This window comes from Vollenhovia emeryi, unplaced genomic scaffold, assembly GCF_000949405.1.
Source record: "Vollenhovia emeryi isolate VEMERY1.0 unplaced genomic scaffold, V.emery_V1.0 DF939255.1, whole genome shotgun sequence".
NCBI lineage: Eukaryota > Metazoa > Arthropoda > Insecta > Hymenoptera > Formicidae > Vollenhovia > Vollenhovia emeryi.
The window spans coordinates 4,338-19,436 of NW_011967111.1; the positions used below are offsets into that span (position 1 = coordinate 4,338).

The 15,099-nt window shown below is 40.4% G+C and overlaps 6 protein-coding genes across 7 annotated transcripts in view; 4 read left to right on the plus strand and 2 right to left on the minus strand.

Moving 5' to 3' along the window:
- The window catches only part of LOC105559777 (RNA polymerase II-associated protein 3), a 5,288-nt gene extending 4,331 nt beyond the window's left edge, over positions 1–957 (plus strand). The window contains exons 6-9 of the mRNA XM_012008346.1: positions 3–66; positions 146–427; positions 487–679; positions 752–957. Of these exons, the coding sequence (XP_011863736.1) occupies positions 3–66; positions 146–427; positions 487–679; positions 752–840 (628 nt within the window). The 3' untranslated portion in view covers positions 841–957. The remainder of the gene's footprint in view (positions 1–2; positions 67–145; positions 428–486; positions 680–751) is intronic.
- Positions 958–1,056: 99 nt separating this feature from the next.
- Positions 1,057–4,167, minus strand: LOC105559740 (TRAF3-interacting protein 1). Its single transcript, XM_012008265.1, has 10 exons — positions 3,822–4,167; positions 3,583–3,700; positions 3,387–3,499; positions 2,995–3,318; positions 2,405–2,766; positions 2,187–2,315; positions 1,860–2,115; positions 1,629–1,754; positions 1,474–1,559; positions 1,057–1,375 (listed from the first exon to the last, which is right to left on the minus strand). The coding sequence occupies exons 1-10, from the start codon at positions 3,954–3,956 to the stop codon at positions 1,225–1,227; spliced, it is 1,800 nt and encodes a 599-aa protein (XP_011863655.1). The 5' UTR covers positions 3,957–4,167; the 3' UTR covers positions 1,057–1,224.
- On the plus strand, positions 3,859–6,287 carry LOC105559739 (tigger transposable element-derived protein 2-like). Its single transcript, XM_012008264.1, has 2 exons — positions 3,859–3,907; positions 4,762–6,287. Exon 2 carries the CDS (start codon positions 5,009–5,011, stop codon positions 5,660–5,662), a length of 654 nt encoding a protein of 217 aa, XP_011863654.1. The 5' UTR covers positions 3,859–3,907; positions 4,762–5,008; the 3' UTR covers positions 5,663–6,287.
- A 515-nt stretch (positions 6,288–6,802) lies between these two features.
- Positions 6,803–8,506, plus strand: LOC105559744 (39S ribosomal protein L40, mitochondrial). Its single transcript, XM_012008270.1, has 5 exons — positions 6,803–6,905; positions 7,283–7,366; positions 7,621–7,791; positions 7,903–8,101; positions 8,226–8,506. Exons 1-5 carry the CDS (start codon positions 6,871–6,873, stop codon positions 8,346–8,348), a joined length of 612 nt encoding a protein of 203 aa, XP_011863660.1. The 5' UTR covers positions 6,803–6,870; the 3' UTR covers positions 8,349–8,506.
- Positions 8,390–15,099, minus strand: part of LOC105559742 — an 11,288-nt gene continuing 4,578 nt past the window's right edge. For both annotated transcript variants that reach the window (XM_012008268.1, XM_012008269.1), the window contains exons 2-4: positions 14,031–14,292; positions 10,718–11,129; positions 8,390–10,566 (exon numbers count right to left, since the gene is read on the minus strand). In XM_012008268.1, coding sequence (XP_011863658.1) covers positions 10,071–10,566; positions 10,718–11,129; positions 14,031–14,280 — 1,158 coding nt within the window. In that variant the 5' untranslated portion in view covers positions 14,281–14,292 and the 3' untranslated portion in view covers positions 8,390–10,070. The remainder of the gene's footprint in view (positions 10,567–10,717; positions 11,130–14,030; positions 14,293–15,099) is intronic.
- Positions 11,621–15,099, plus strand: part of LOC105559741 (neuroparsin-A-like) — a 16,482-nt gene continuing 13,003 nt past the window's right edge. Inside the window, exon 1 of the mRNA XM_012008266.1 lies at positions 11,621–12,982. The gene's annotated coding sequence lies outside the window, so the exon portion shown is untranslated. The remainder of the gene's footprint in view (positions 12,983–15,099) is intronic.

Sequence of the window (15,099 nt, forward strand, 5' to 3'; positions counted from 1 at the left end):
CTACCTGAAAAGGATAATGTCGCAATTGTGGAGCCTATTGAGAAATCTCCTCATCAGCGTAGAAGGGTGCGCTGATATGTTTTATAGTAGTGTTATAGTATACATGCGTAGTACGATAATGCAGCTAAATTTATATTTTAATTAGGAGCCAATGAGGAAATTACCTGTGCAAGAAGCTGATTTAACCAAACCCCTTAAATCTTCTAAAGAGGAAGTCGAAGCAACGTGTAGTAAAATTCGACAGGTAGAATTATCGGATGTACGGCCTGATAATATCACGAAACCAAAGGAAGCCATTGCAACACGTAAACCAGAGAACTTTATTGAAAGTCCTAAAACAATGCCTCCTGTCCCAATAAATTCAGTGCAGTTTCTAATAAAGTGGGGAAAATATTCCTCATCTGACTTTCGATACAGATACCTAAAAGTAAGTAACCTTTTGTACATGAAGAGTATAAGCTGGATTCAAATTTTTTTTTCTTTTAGCAAATACCGGTAGGTCGTCTGTCAGAGATATTTCAAGATTCAATGGACAGTTATACTTTCAGTGATATCCTAATGACACTCAAAACAGAATTTATGAAACGGAATGAACCTATATTCTCGTATTTAAAAGATCTCAGTGATGTTAAAAGGTTTAGAGCACTTATTATGTTCACCAGTAATGCAGAAAAGGATGGTGTGTAACGACGTACGCATTCTCCTTTTTTTACGATCGATTTAAAACTGATACAATTATAAATATTTTTAGATCTGAGGCATATGTTTTCATATTGTGATAGATCTGAAAAGATACCTGCCAAAGAAGTCGTCGACTTACAAAAGAAATATGAGCTTTAGCAAGATTTAAGTTCCAATGAAAACAAGTGTACAATAAAACAACGTAAGTTTAAACATTGTAACGGATATTGATTATATTTTTCTGGCAACTGAATAAATTTTATTATTGTATATGCTTACACTTAATCGTCATATTTCATTATTTTATGCTCATTGTCAGAGTTCTCGGGAGAAAATAATTGTATGATACCAACTTTTAAAAACTTTATCTATATTTTGACAATAAATAATATTTATTAAGTGTTATTGTATATTGGTAAATAAAGAAATTGCGCACATAAAATTGTTTATACAGGGAATTTTCTTCTAAGCTACATAATTACGGTGCAACAATTATATTTTAATTATATAAAAGTATTTACAATACGTAGCAATATAATTACATTATAAATTGCCATTAAGTAATCGTCGTATTTTTTGATTATTTTTCATAATTTGCGCTTTTACTTCACGTATCTTATCTGACTGAATCTTCATGTTGTTATCAATTTCTTTCAATGTCTCCTTCATAGGTTCTGTCATCTCTTGCGTTTCACTAATAAAACATTTTATATTAATTTTCCGAGGATAAAGGATTAGTAAAATTATTTATTGTTGACTTTATATACATGTTAAGTGTATTTTTATACATACTTTTGTTCTCTTTCCAATTGTTCGCTCAACTGACGATACTGACTTCTCCAGTCCAACAGTTCTTTTTGCATCATCTCTACATCTTCCTGGTATCAAACTTAATTTTGTACAGAGATATCGATTAAGACGTAAGACTGTGTGTAAATGTATATTACCTGTACGTAATCCAATAACTTTCCCAAAGGATTTGTTGTTCGCGTTAATGTCTGTATAGTTCCGCGTAATTTATCGATCTCCTTAACCGCTGTTTCTCGATCGCGTTGCGAGCCCGTTTCCCATGCCTGTACCAAAATGCATTTACTTAATAACAATTTACTCAACACTTTGCTACAATTGCAACAGCAATCATGACGCGAGAGTAACGGCAATATATTTTAATTTCTTACAATATCGACTTTCTTAGGCAACACATCGACATTGTCCGTGTTGACCAACTCCCTCTGCGTCTCTAATATTTGCGCCACGAGATGCCCGTGTTCCTGCATCAGTTGATTGTCTATCTTGTAATCTCCGTTCTCTAAGAGGTCACTGCCACTTCCCTTCGCTTCCATCACCACCATATCTTCCGCGTCGTCGTCGTCGTCGTCGTCGTTCTTCAAGTCTGAATTCTCCACAATAACGCTGATATTTCCTACTGGTGTTCTGCAATCGTATTTTGAAATGATTTATAACGCAATCATTTCTCGTGATATAAATTAGGGTCGTCATCTTACTGTATCTCCTCGTTGACTATCGCCTCTGTCTTTGCTCTCATTCTCGGAGCAGCCGGTCTGGCACTGATGGGTCTGGCGCTAGGTGGTCTTAGAGATGTTTTGGGTCTCGCATTTGATTGTTGGGAAACGCTAAGACAAACGTTGAATTTAATATTGCTGTCGCAAATGTCTCGATGTCATTTTGTTATCAGTAATAAACTTATAGAACTGAACATTACGTCATTTCGGCTTCGACTTGAGACCCTGCAAGCTCTGACGTTGGTTTGTCGCTCTTGTCAACACTTTGTTGCCGCGCGCTCTCTTCTTCCATTCCATTTTCCTTAGTTTCTCTAGCGTAACCACTCGTTACTGGTCTAGTTTGCTCTTCATTGTTAGAAGATGTCTGTAAACTACCTATTTTCTCCTGTAGTCCATTTACATGTGCTGAGCGTCTTGGTCTACTGGAGGCACTCCTATGTCGCGCTTGTTCTTCCCTCGTCAAGTCATTCGCATCTGCTGTAATTGTGGCGTCCTGCTTCACCTTGGCGGACGAAGAAGGCCTCCTTCTTTGCGCCGAGGTAGGAACTTTATTCGGAACCGGCTGATTACAATAAAATATAATGTAGATGCAAGCATATTAATTAAAGCACACACTTGAGGAACAAATAGAAAATTTTATTTTAATTAAAGGATCAAACAAGAAAGAGAATAATCTATGAACTTTTAATCCACGAAGAAATAGAATTTTAATTTTCTTTAATGAATATTTATTCCAAAAGCACTGTTACTCAAGCGACATTAGCTATGGCATTTTCCTTTGAATGTTTACCTCAGCCGGCGGGATGTCTATGGCTTCAATATTCTTCGAACTTTCTTCCTTCCTGTCATTCCCGCTTCTCGCTTTGCTCTCTTCAATTCTCTCATTCTTGTCATGCTTCGCTTCGCTCGACGCTACTTTCCCTGTGCTAGATGACCTTTTCTTTCGTTCCGCCGAGATCTTGTCTTTCTCCGACGACTTTCTCGTTTGCGAAGTCTGCCTCGATGCCGGTTTCTTCGACGTTTCCTCTTTAGTCGTGGATTTCGACTTTGTTCCAGCCTTTGTTTTCTTTTCTAAGCTCTTTTTGTAGTGCTCAATCGCCTCCCTGCTACTGACCTAACACAGATGCGTTATTAATTTACATTAAAAGTCTTTTCCTCCATTTAAGCAGCAAAATTTATTACTTTCTTATCAAGAGCTCTTCCAATGGCCTGCAGCAATTCATTCGTCTTTGTCGGCTCTTGACCGGAAACAATCTTACTTGCTCTGACCGTTAAATTAGCACCTGAAATTAATTCTAAAACACACAATATCCACGTATATTTAGGCACCATATAGTTAGCAATAAAACACGACAACCCAATAAAATTAAATACTGACTGACGACATCAATGAGCTTCGTCAAGAAAGCGAGCTTCGCTTCCTTGTCCTTTATATTATCAGAATTTAATTCTTCCTCGCTGAACAATCCCTCTAAGAAACCGGTCTCTTTAATGATCTGAAATCAATTTGATACATAAAGTGTCCCAAGTGCAAGCGGAAATTCATAAACGTAGTATAAATTAATAAAAAAGGATTTCAGCTCCTGAAACGTCTCTAATGAACGAGCGAGAAATTACAGCTGTTATAATGTCGTGGAGGAAGCGGAACGGCGGCTTGCGAAGCAGTTTCTCGGTCAGTGGCGGCTTCTTGAAGTATTTTCCAAGTAAGTCCTGCGTTTTCTTTATCACCTCGGCTCGCACCTCGTCCGTCATCGTGATAATTTTCCTTTTCTAAGTCATACCCCGGCTGTCACGCATGCACGGCACTCGCACGACGATCCGCGTCCAGTCATCCAGTGTAATGTCAAACGGTTGCTAGGTAACCATGACGCCACACGTGAGTACCACGTGGTCACGCGCGGTGGAGCCGGACGACTTTTTACTTTTTAATTTCTTTTTTTCGAACAATAGTCGATTGTTGGTATTGGTAGTTTGTCGGTGATGGTTAGCCTAATTAAAAATGTTGTTGGTTAATATTTTTCTAAATAAAAACATAAAATATAATGACTCGCTATCACTATAATATATAGTTAGTCAAAACTCCCTTCGACTACTTTGTTAATCAACAAAGACCATTTATAATGATCTAATTTAACAATTTTATATTGTATAGTCCTGTGTATCATATTAAAGCAATTTTATATTAAACGTATTAAGAAAAGATAAAAGTGGCATTTTATAACATTATACATATACAAGAAATACATGAAGATGTGTTGTCAGTTTCTGACCGTTTACTCGTATGTTATTTCATTGCTTTGGATTGGATTATTTGAAATAGGTAAATATTACATTCATATTGTTTAAATTAGCAAACAGAAATATAAATATTTGTGGGTCACCACTACATAGCGCAATTCTTATAGTAATATCTTTTATGTCTATCATTGTGCACATTTCATTGTGCATTATACTTAATTTCTCTCTCCCTTTCTCCCTGCTAATATTCAATATTAATTCTTATTCCCAATATTTTGCCTCTATTGCGTGCCGGTCCTTAAGCCTTAACTTGTTTTAGGGACTTTTCGACAAACTGGACCAATAATAACAGGGTACATGTGTATGTACCCTAAGTGTCGATATGTGTGCGGGTCACCTTCACCTTTGCTTTGGGTAGCGTGGAATAAACATACTTTGTTTCGATTTCAGTCTACCTCAAAATCTTCACGTTGTACACAGAATTTTTCTGCGATTTCTACATTGTAAGTTATTTCCTAAATAATTTTTATTATGAAATAATAATTTTGCAATCCTTACAGTTCGAAATGGCACCAAACAATATGAAGGTCAAGAGAAAATACGTGGAGTTGAGTGTGGCGCAGAAATTACAACTAATCGAGAAGTTGGAACAAGGCACCTCAGTGACGGATGTTTGTAACATGTATGGCATACACCCAAATACTGTCTCGAAAATCAGGAAATCAAAGTCCAAATTACAAAATTTTTTTTTAACACACAATAGTGATAGCTCTAAATTACATGCTTCTACAGTAGGGAATAAAAGACGCATGAATTTTGGGCCATATAAAAATTTAGATACAGCTCTGTATAAGTGGTATAGTCAACAAACATCCAGTGGTATTAATGTACAACAGCACCAGTTGACATCGGGGTTTAGTGCTCTTGTAACACATATGAGACTCAGTATCAAGCGTCCTGCGGGCTGGCTGTACAGGTTTAAGAAGAGACATGGCATTATGGATTCTTTGCTCGAGGCACCCTGTAGTGAACCTTCAGAGTCAGAAAAGAAAAACAGCACCGAAGACAAAGTTATTCCAGAAGAACCTATAAAAGTTGAGAATTTGCCTTCTTCGTCATCTTCGCCTCCAACTACTTCTACTCATCGCAACATTTCTAAATTAAATGCTTCAACAATAAGGAATGAAAAACGCTTGTCACGTTCGAAAAACGCAAATTAGATAAAGCTCTGTATGAGTGGTATAGTGAACATAGATCCAGTGGTATTAATGTACAACAGGTCCAGTTGAGATCGGAGTTTAGTGCTCTTGTTACACGTATGAGACTCAGTATCAAGCGTCCTACGGAGTGGCTGTACTATTTTAAAAAGAGATATGGCATTATGGATTCTTTGCGCGATGCACCCTGTAGTGAACCTTCAGATGCAGAAAAGAAAAACAGTACCGAAGACAAAGTTATTCCAGAAGAACCTATAAAAGTTGAAAATTTGCCTTCTTCGTCATCTTCACCTCAAACTACCCCTACACCTACGAAAAATTTCGGAGAATCTGTAAAAGTTGAGAATTCCTCTACGAAATCATGTTCGTCTCCGACTGATGTTTATCACAATTACGTTTGGTCGGAATATGATATTAAATCTGAAGGTTCCCTTTCACCTTGATAAATCCTCAGATGACAAATAATAACTCGCTATCACTATAGTTACAACAACGCTGTCTCTCTTCGACTACTTTGTTAATGAACTAAGAATATTTAGAATGATATATTGTAACAATTTTATATTGTATAGTTTTGTATACCATATTAAAGCTATTTTACATTAAAGGCATTATGGAACAATAAAAATGGCATTTTATAATATTATATACAAGAAATACATTAAGATAGTTTTATAAATTTCTGAGCGTTTACTTGTATTCTATTGCATTACTTAATTCAGATTTGATTATTTAAAATAGAAAGATATTACATTTACATTGTTTAAATTCATAAGTTAAAATATAAACATTTTACATTGTCTACAATTCTACATAAGATAAGTGGATGTAAATATCATGCAAATAATTTATGTTAATCTAGTTTTGAATTCCGCAGCACAATTCTTTAAAACAGGCGTAGCATGGACACGCGCAAAGTTGATACTTTATCGGCAGTGTCAGAAGATGCAGAGCAAAATAGCTCCAAAAGTAATAACGAGCGTAAAGGCGCACAAAACACTCTCTTGAAACGTTATCAAGTAAAACGCCGGCGTGGCCGCTCTCAGGTCTCTCTCTGGTGACTGCTTCGCGGGCAATTTTGTTCTTCTCCATTTTCAGGGCTCTCTTAGGGACTTCAACGACGAAAGAGAATATTGCGATGGCAGCACTGCCGTTCCTTATCGCCTAATGATATCGTGTATGTTTTGGTGCGAGGAGGTTATCCCACGACGATGAGCGTTTTGAATTTGTTGCCTGCACTATCGCGGTAATTACATACAATGACATTTGAATTATTCAAATAATAGCACTGATCTAAATTTACTGATTGAAGTAAATTATTAAGTAATAGCTCAAATAATTTGTTTCGACAAGACGATTGCTTCTTCGTCCATGTGATTAGATTGTAGATTGCACATCAGCATTGATAATTATGTACACACGGTGATAATTTAATTATCTAAATAATAATGTTTACCCATATTTACTGATTGAAATAAATTGTTAAGTAAATAGTGTAAATCATTGGTTTTGATTAGAGATGATTGCTTTTTGTTAATGCAACTTGACTGTAGATTGTATATGAGCGTTATGTAAGTGTGAAAGACTCCCAAGAAAATTGAGCTTCTGCTGCTTTTCTTCCAGATTATCGGTGCACGGTTTACCTGGCGTTCGAAACATATCGGCATGCACCGATCCGTTGTACTTCAGAGTCACCGGCGCGCTTTTGTAAGTTGCCACAGTAAATTTCTTGTAGCGTCGTATGTACACTGGGAATCGCTGATGCCTTCCCACATGAATTTCTGCACATATCAACACATTTATACATTTTGCCTATCCACACGTGGAAAACGTGTATGTGTTCTACGTGTGTCTAAATTCATATGAGAAGGCGTCAGTGACTCCTAGTGTACACTGTACATATTGCAGCACCGCAGTCATATTGTAAACCCCTTCATTTACAATCACCCTTTGTTCCACAGAGGAGAACCATTGAAGAAAAAGAAAAGATTAGACCCCGCGATTATCAGGGCGCGAGAAGAAAGGAAGAAGAAGAAGATAGAAAAGCAAATTCGTAGATTACAGAAGCAAGTTAAGCAGCTGAAGCCAATCAGCGAGTTGGAAGTGCCATCAAAATTAATAGACGAAAAGGAGTAAGTCTTTCGTACACGGGCGTATGAGACACATTGTGTGCGGAAATATAATTAAAGTTTAGTTTTGTATTCTTATACCTATGATATACTAACTGTGGAAACTGATTTCAGGCAAAGACTGCGAAAACTTCCACCGATATCGGAAGAGGAGGCGGAGTCTCGGATTTTATTGCAAAAGAGCTGGAATAAATACAAGACTCAACAGCATGTCGCTACCGTTCAGGCAATAGATTCTATCTTTTATTCGCAGCAAAGAGCGCTCGACGAACTGAGGGCGGAATCTGAGGACTTGTACCAAGAAGCGACACAAGTAATTAATTCTTAATTTTACTTAAACAATTAAACTGAGCACATAGTTACTTGTTATGCCGTAGTTGTAAACAATTTTACGTTAGGTTCCGTTACATTGATTTAAATCGTACACCTGTTTTTAGTTGGATTTAGAGCTATTATCGCATACGACGAAAGGTCCGTTAAAAACGCCCGCGATAGAAAATTATGACAGCCCTGATGGCGAGTATACGAACATCACTCGGAAATTTGACGGAGAGGAATGAGCGTTTGCTATACGAAAGAGTGGATTTCACACCAGAGAATACGTATAAATAAAACGTATATTTCCAGCTTAAAATATGAATTCATACATTTAATGTTACATGAATTCCTCATAAAATATAGAAAGCGATAGAAGCAAATAAACAATTTAGTATAAGGAGAAAAATATTTTTTCATTACTACTTAATTAAGCGACATATTACTTTAAAAAAGCGTACACAATATATTGAGAGCTTCAGAGTGGAATAAGAACTTACTCTATCTGTCATAACTCCTGAGAGAATGAAGTTTTGTTAGACTATGTTGTATATGTCAAATGTGAGAATTAGGACTACGAAGAAATCCTTTAATACTATTTGACTTCTTAATTGCATTTACGGCTTTTACAAGCTTATTTCATCACGATTTCTAAGAAACAAATTGCAGCATACAAAACTGTGTTCTTCCAAATTTTCTTAACCGTTGTCTATAGAAGTTACTTCTATGACCAGAGCTATTAACCCTATCGACAATTTGTCACGAAACCCTTTTCTATTATTTCAGATTGTAACAAGCTGTTTAGTTTCGTAAAAAGAGAAAGGATATTCGTGCGAAAAACGCAATGAAAAAAAAGTACAAATGTACATATGTATAAATAAGTATAGTAGACTCTCGCTAATCCGGCCATTCCTTGCATAAAATTGTGCCGGATTTCTGTGTGTGTGAGAGTACGTAAAAAGTTTATAGTTAATCAGAGTTTCGGTAGTTGTTTATTCTTGGCTTTCAGGCTTTCGCGGCTGTTGTCTTCTTCAGTCGTAATGGCTTTCGGGTGGTTGCCGCGTCCGTTTGCAGTGTGGTGCCGACTTTTCGCAAACTTTGCAGTTTGCATGATACTGTGATGTACCCAGTATCAGAGTCTCCCAGCCCTGATGATGCAAACTGCAATGTTTGCGAAACGTCGGTACCACGCTGCAAACGGACGCGGCAACCATCCGGAAGCCATTATAACTGAAGTTCTTTATTCTATTTAGCAAGGTGAACAAAATATATAATTTACGAACTAACTTATTTTTAACGTAAAGTTTGAATTAAAAAAAATTTTTAAATACGTTTTTCAAATATATAATGAACACCCACCTGGGCGCAATTTATTCCGCTCGGCAGAATAACAAAAAATAGTCACGATAAGCGGCCGGATTAGCGAGAGTCTACTGCGGTTCGCAGTTTTTTCCCCGACGGACATTATATTAATGAAAGATAGTAATACAAAATAAGCGTATTTGCATCAGAAGGTTACGAATTACGTGTCGGGCACGAATTGACCGACATAATAATAAACTGTATTTCTGATATAATCCTAAGCTACGATGCTGCTGATCTATATCACAGTAAAGTATATCTAGAGGAACATACATTCCAAGCGTCGCGACTATTATCGATGTTCCATAATGTCGCAAGCCCCCTTCTCCCCTTTCGTCGATTCTTTCCTCGAATAAAAACGAGTGTCCAAGAATGTCATTCTGGATCTCCCCTAGACCCTTCAGAAAGCGAAAAGGCGCCGTAAATCTTGCCGACGCCAATGATGTCGTAAATTCAAATGTATAAAAGACGCCGTAAATCTTCCAACCGCGAAGTGTCACATACGTCTCTCCCTCCCTTTATTCGTCTCCAACGACATGTTTCGAGTATCTCGCAAACCTTTCTGGAGGCAAATCGAAAGAGTATATTCCCCGACGGTCGTTTATTTAGTCGAACTTGAGCTCGCGTTTGCACATGGGACATTTGTCGCTGGTCTTCAGGCATTGTCGCAGACAGTCCGCGTGGAAGAGATGATGACAGGGTGTCACCCTAGCCTTCGTCATGCCGCACAGACACACCGCGCACACGTCATCGAACCTCTCGATCTCCTCGAGGGTCGCCTTTCTGTAGCGATTCAGCACCTCGCGTTCTCGTCGCAGCACCGCGCCTGAATTCTCCACCAGTTCCTTCCATCGCAGATACACGTTCAGATACGTGACAACCATCAGGAACCTCCAAGAGGCCGACGGCAACAGTAGAATGCTGAAGATCGCCGACACGGCGATCGTAAAGCAACGAAGTATCACCGGCGCGTAGAGATTCTCGATGTTCTCCAGCGCTTCCAGCTGCAGGAAGCCCAGGATCGTCGGGAACATCTCGACGAAGACTTTCTCCGTCGCCGAATAGTAAATCCACGTGATCACCGTGTAGATCAATGAGGGTCTGCAAAATATTAAAAGATGTTAAACCATTGAGGGGACCAAAAAGAAATACTTGGTAAAAGTCAGAATTATTAATTATGCAACGCAGCAGAGGGACAATTGTGATATTCTTAATTACTACGTGGACCCGAATTCCCGGTTAAGTTGCTCACTTGTAATGATCAAGACCTTGCTCCAGTCCGAACACAAGAAGCATGAAGGTCAATGTGACGACGAAGGTTACCGCCTTGGTCCACTCTAGCACGATCTTGGTGGCCGACATCGCGAGATGCTTGATCTTGGATCGCTCGGTCAGGGTGACGTATGGCGACCAGTCCTCCTTCTGGATCAGCTCCTTAATGTAGCTCACGCAGTAGGCTATCACGTTGTAGAACATAAGCGTGTACAGGCAGGTCAGCCTCTGCTGCGGCAGCAGCACCTTATCGGCCAGGATCAGGAACACTATCTGGTTCGCCATGACGGAGAGATTGCGCATCTTCAGGAAGAGATTCTCCGCACGGTCCACCGGCGCATACAGCCGTCTCAGGAAGCGATTCAAGGGATGCCAGGCTCTCTTGGCTCCGCCTTTTAACATCGTAATATAATCGATACAAACTGAGGGATTTAATTTTTTTGCCTCGATACGCAATAAGGGATTTATTTAATTTCGCCTCAGCACGTAAAGAATTTAATTTTACTTCGATGCAGAATACGAATTTTGCCTCGACACAAAATGAGGGAACTTATTTTGCCTCGCGCCTCCAAGAATGTTGATTTAAAAATAATTCCTGGCTTTCAGAAACACGATAGGCGACTTTCGTACGCTCAGTAGGGGATGGAACGGGCCCCTCGACGGTTCTCCATACAAAAAAAGAACAACCCGGAACAAGATTAATGCGGTCTACATGCAACGAAAGAGAGATCGACGTTCAATCCGGGTTTCTCCCCAGCCAGAAATGACTCGTCGATCGAAACCGCCATATTGACGTCGATTCGACATCGTTTCGACGTCGCTCGACGAAGAATTTCTGACTGGGTCGTATCGCGCCTTAGAGATATCGGAGATAGCTACTTTATAATTTGACAATATTCAGCGCCGAATTTCGAATAATTGCGTTTCGAAGGAGCGATTAACTTTAATTTATACTTTGAGATTACAACGTTGAAGAAAGTCTCTTAATTTATCCCTCCAAATTATAACTTAAGAAGCGTGGACTCTCGAAAGGCAATTTTTTACTGTTATAGCTCAAGCGGGCACGCCGGCATGATGAAGTAACTAACGCATATCGATGACTTCAATCTTTACACTGGCCTTATTTGCCTCTACACAAAAAGAGCGTCTATACGTGGCTATTTGCGTCCGCTGTCGGGCAAAAATCGCACGATGATCGAGACGATCGCGCGAGGCCCAAGTCGTTCAACCGATAATCATATTTTGTGGATACAAATCGGCCACGTGACGGAGGCGATTCGTAAGAGGTACAGCCTGCCTCTCGACCGACTCTCGGACGGTTGTACAAAAACCGCTTATAGCCGCTACCGTCCACGTAATTATCGGAGAAGATTATCGTTTTAACGTTTTACGCCGGCGAGGATGCGGAGGCGAGCGAAGAAAAAAGATGCGCAGACATGCAGACGTCTCGTTATTATTAAGCACAAGAACACATTGATATGCGTTCGCCACGGAGATAGATTCCTCTTCCTCCTCCCCCTACTCTCTCGTCTCGCTCCTTCTCACCGTCACGCTCGTCTCCCGCTTCCCGAAGGAGAAAGAAGAACCAAGTTGCAGAGTAGCGATAGGAGCGCGTCATCCTGAGTGATTTTCCGGAGGTGGAACCGACCAACGAACGGCGGCGATCAACCCCCCGTTGAGGGTTTTACTGGAGGATGACAAGTTGCTGAATAACGTGACGGGGCGTGCTTTACGTTAATAATCGTGAACTTGTTGCCAGCTGATGCTGATGCTGATGAGCGCGAGCGCGCACAAGAGAGAGAGAGGGCGAGGAGAGAGAGAGAGAGCGAGTCCCTTGACCAGCGTTAATTGAGTATAACGTAATTGACGTGGCTTCGATGAATGATCGCCTTCATTTTTAGTAACGAGTCCCAGAGAGACCCGGCGAGAGAGGATTTGCATATTAATGGACGTCAGTCAGGAGTCACCGACGACATGGCAGCAGGACGAGACAAGGACAGATGCCGAGGAGGCGACGTAGCGGTAGCTACGTGGGACACGTAGGTTTTACATGGCAACCGAAGGATCTCCCATCCCCCGGTCGGGGGACACCAGGACGGTAGGGTCTCTCTGCTACCTATAAAACTAACCGCGCTCCGTCTCCTGCCGTGCATTGAGCGACTTGGCATTCACGCGGCAAGGATCATCGCCGATTAGAGAGACGAGATCGAGAGACGCAGACAGCGAGAGGATTCTCAGCGTTCAGGTGAGTGCGCGAGGACGACGTCGTGGTAGACGCGACCTACGGCAATCCCTCGCGATGCTCGCGCAACCTCTACATTACTCGGACCATTTGGCGTGCACCACTAACTTTCGCATTTCAAATATGTCATTGTAATATTACGCGTTCTTACACACTCAACACAATGTTCTAATTAATCCGTTTCGATGTATCGTTCAGCTGAGACTGCACTGTTAAATTCGTAGTGTCAAATCATACCCGATTTTTCTCAACCACTTCTAAGATCGCCGTCGTTTTTAATCGATATAGGAATGGTTGTAAAAATTACTCAAAATTGAATATAATTTAACACTACGGACTTAACACTCTGTGAGACATATCGCTACTATTATACCACTAAAGTCTCAGTGAGAAATAATTCGCCGATCGATGTCGAATCGACACCGTCAAATTGACTTCTCATTTCTCGCTGGGGTAGGATTCAAATGTCAATTGGGAAGTGGACTACTCATTGACCTAGTTCACACCGAGTATTTGATACACGTATACTAACAATAATTTCATCTGATACTCCTGTATCAGACCAAGTTGGTACGCGCATCAAAAAATGCTAGCGCGTTGCAAACGCCTGAGTCGCTCAGTTCGCGTACCATTGTTAAATTCAGATTGGACGCATCCAGTAGCACCACCGCTCAGTTTGCAGCAGAACTTTATCCGTGGTTTTACTAGAAATCTAACCGGACCTGTTTTCAAATTAATCAAGTATAAACAACCGGACGTGTCAAATGTTTAACCCGCACCAACTTGATGCGCGTATCAACTGATCGAACGGTAACGGTGTAAACTAGGTCATTAGTTGAAATCCCGTATGTTCTAAATAAAATTCATCTCTAGTCAATGTTGTCTCGAACTAAAGAAAGAATCGGCGGTCTCGCTGTTAAAAATTAATTTTGCATTCCGAAGCGAAGAAAGATGAGGCCCGGAGCCGACAAGTCGGTCTTCCGCTCCAGTTTGTAGATAAAATCGAGAAACTAGGTGTCGAAGTGGCGAGGTCAGTGTGCTACGTTCATACCTTTGGCCGCCTCGGCGAGAGTCTTGAGGGTCGGGACCGGGTACCTGTAATTCGCGCTCAAAACCACCGGCAGGACGAGGGCTGAGTACAGGACCGGTGCGGGCGACGGTAGAAGCGGCAGCGGGCCGCGCGGGCAATAGGGCAGAAGGAGGACCGCGCTTAGAAGGCAGACACTTTGCGCTGTCTTCTCCTTGTCGACGGTCAGCGAGTTCGCGCGGACGCGACGCCTCACGCGCGCTATCATACCCATCTCGGCGCGGACCTGAAATTAAACGGCGAAAAATGTATACAACTTTTGTCAATATCATCCCGAGAGTTTGTAGGTTTTCTCTTGCAGCTTCGCTCTGTTTCACATCATCATAAAGATATCGCGAGCGCGCACAACAATTTTGAGAGCCCTCTCGATTTCTGTATATTTATCCGCGGTTTATTTATTGCCCTCCGAATCTGCGGGTAACCCGTAGATTTTTGACACTGCAGCTAGAGACAGTAAGTCAAACAGTTTCTCTTCCGGCAAGTTATTTTCGGTGTACGGAATTTCTTCTCGTTTTTCTCAGGAAGGAGCCGTCCACGATTAAACAACGAGCCGTTAGATATTATTGTAAAATACAGAGCTCGGTTTCTGAAATATTATGTATAAGTCGAACCTTTTTCTCTACCTCCGTAAAACTTCGCACGTCGCGTAGCATCTGCAACGTCAAGAGGTACCTATGCGATGTCAGATGAATCCATTGAAACGTGTTCTTCAAAACTTTATCTTATTATTTAGAAGATTGATTAATCATATCTGCATTATTGTTACGATTATAATGCGGTATAAGAGCCCAAGGAGCGCCAATGCGCGTATAACGTGCGTTTAATGCGCATTTTACTGCATTGGCTTCTAAACTGCATTAATTGTGTGTTCAAAATGCGCGTTTTCAAATGCGTAATTAATGCAAATTGTATGTACACCTCGAAATTTTCTACAACCAATGGCGAACGCAAATCGCTAGGTCAACATTCATAACTGATTCTTATATTTAAGACGGTCTTAAATATAATCTTGAGTTCGAAAGCTGTTGCCTTT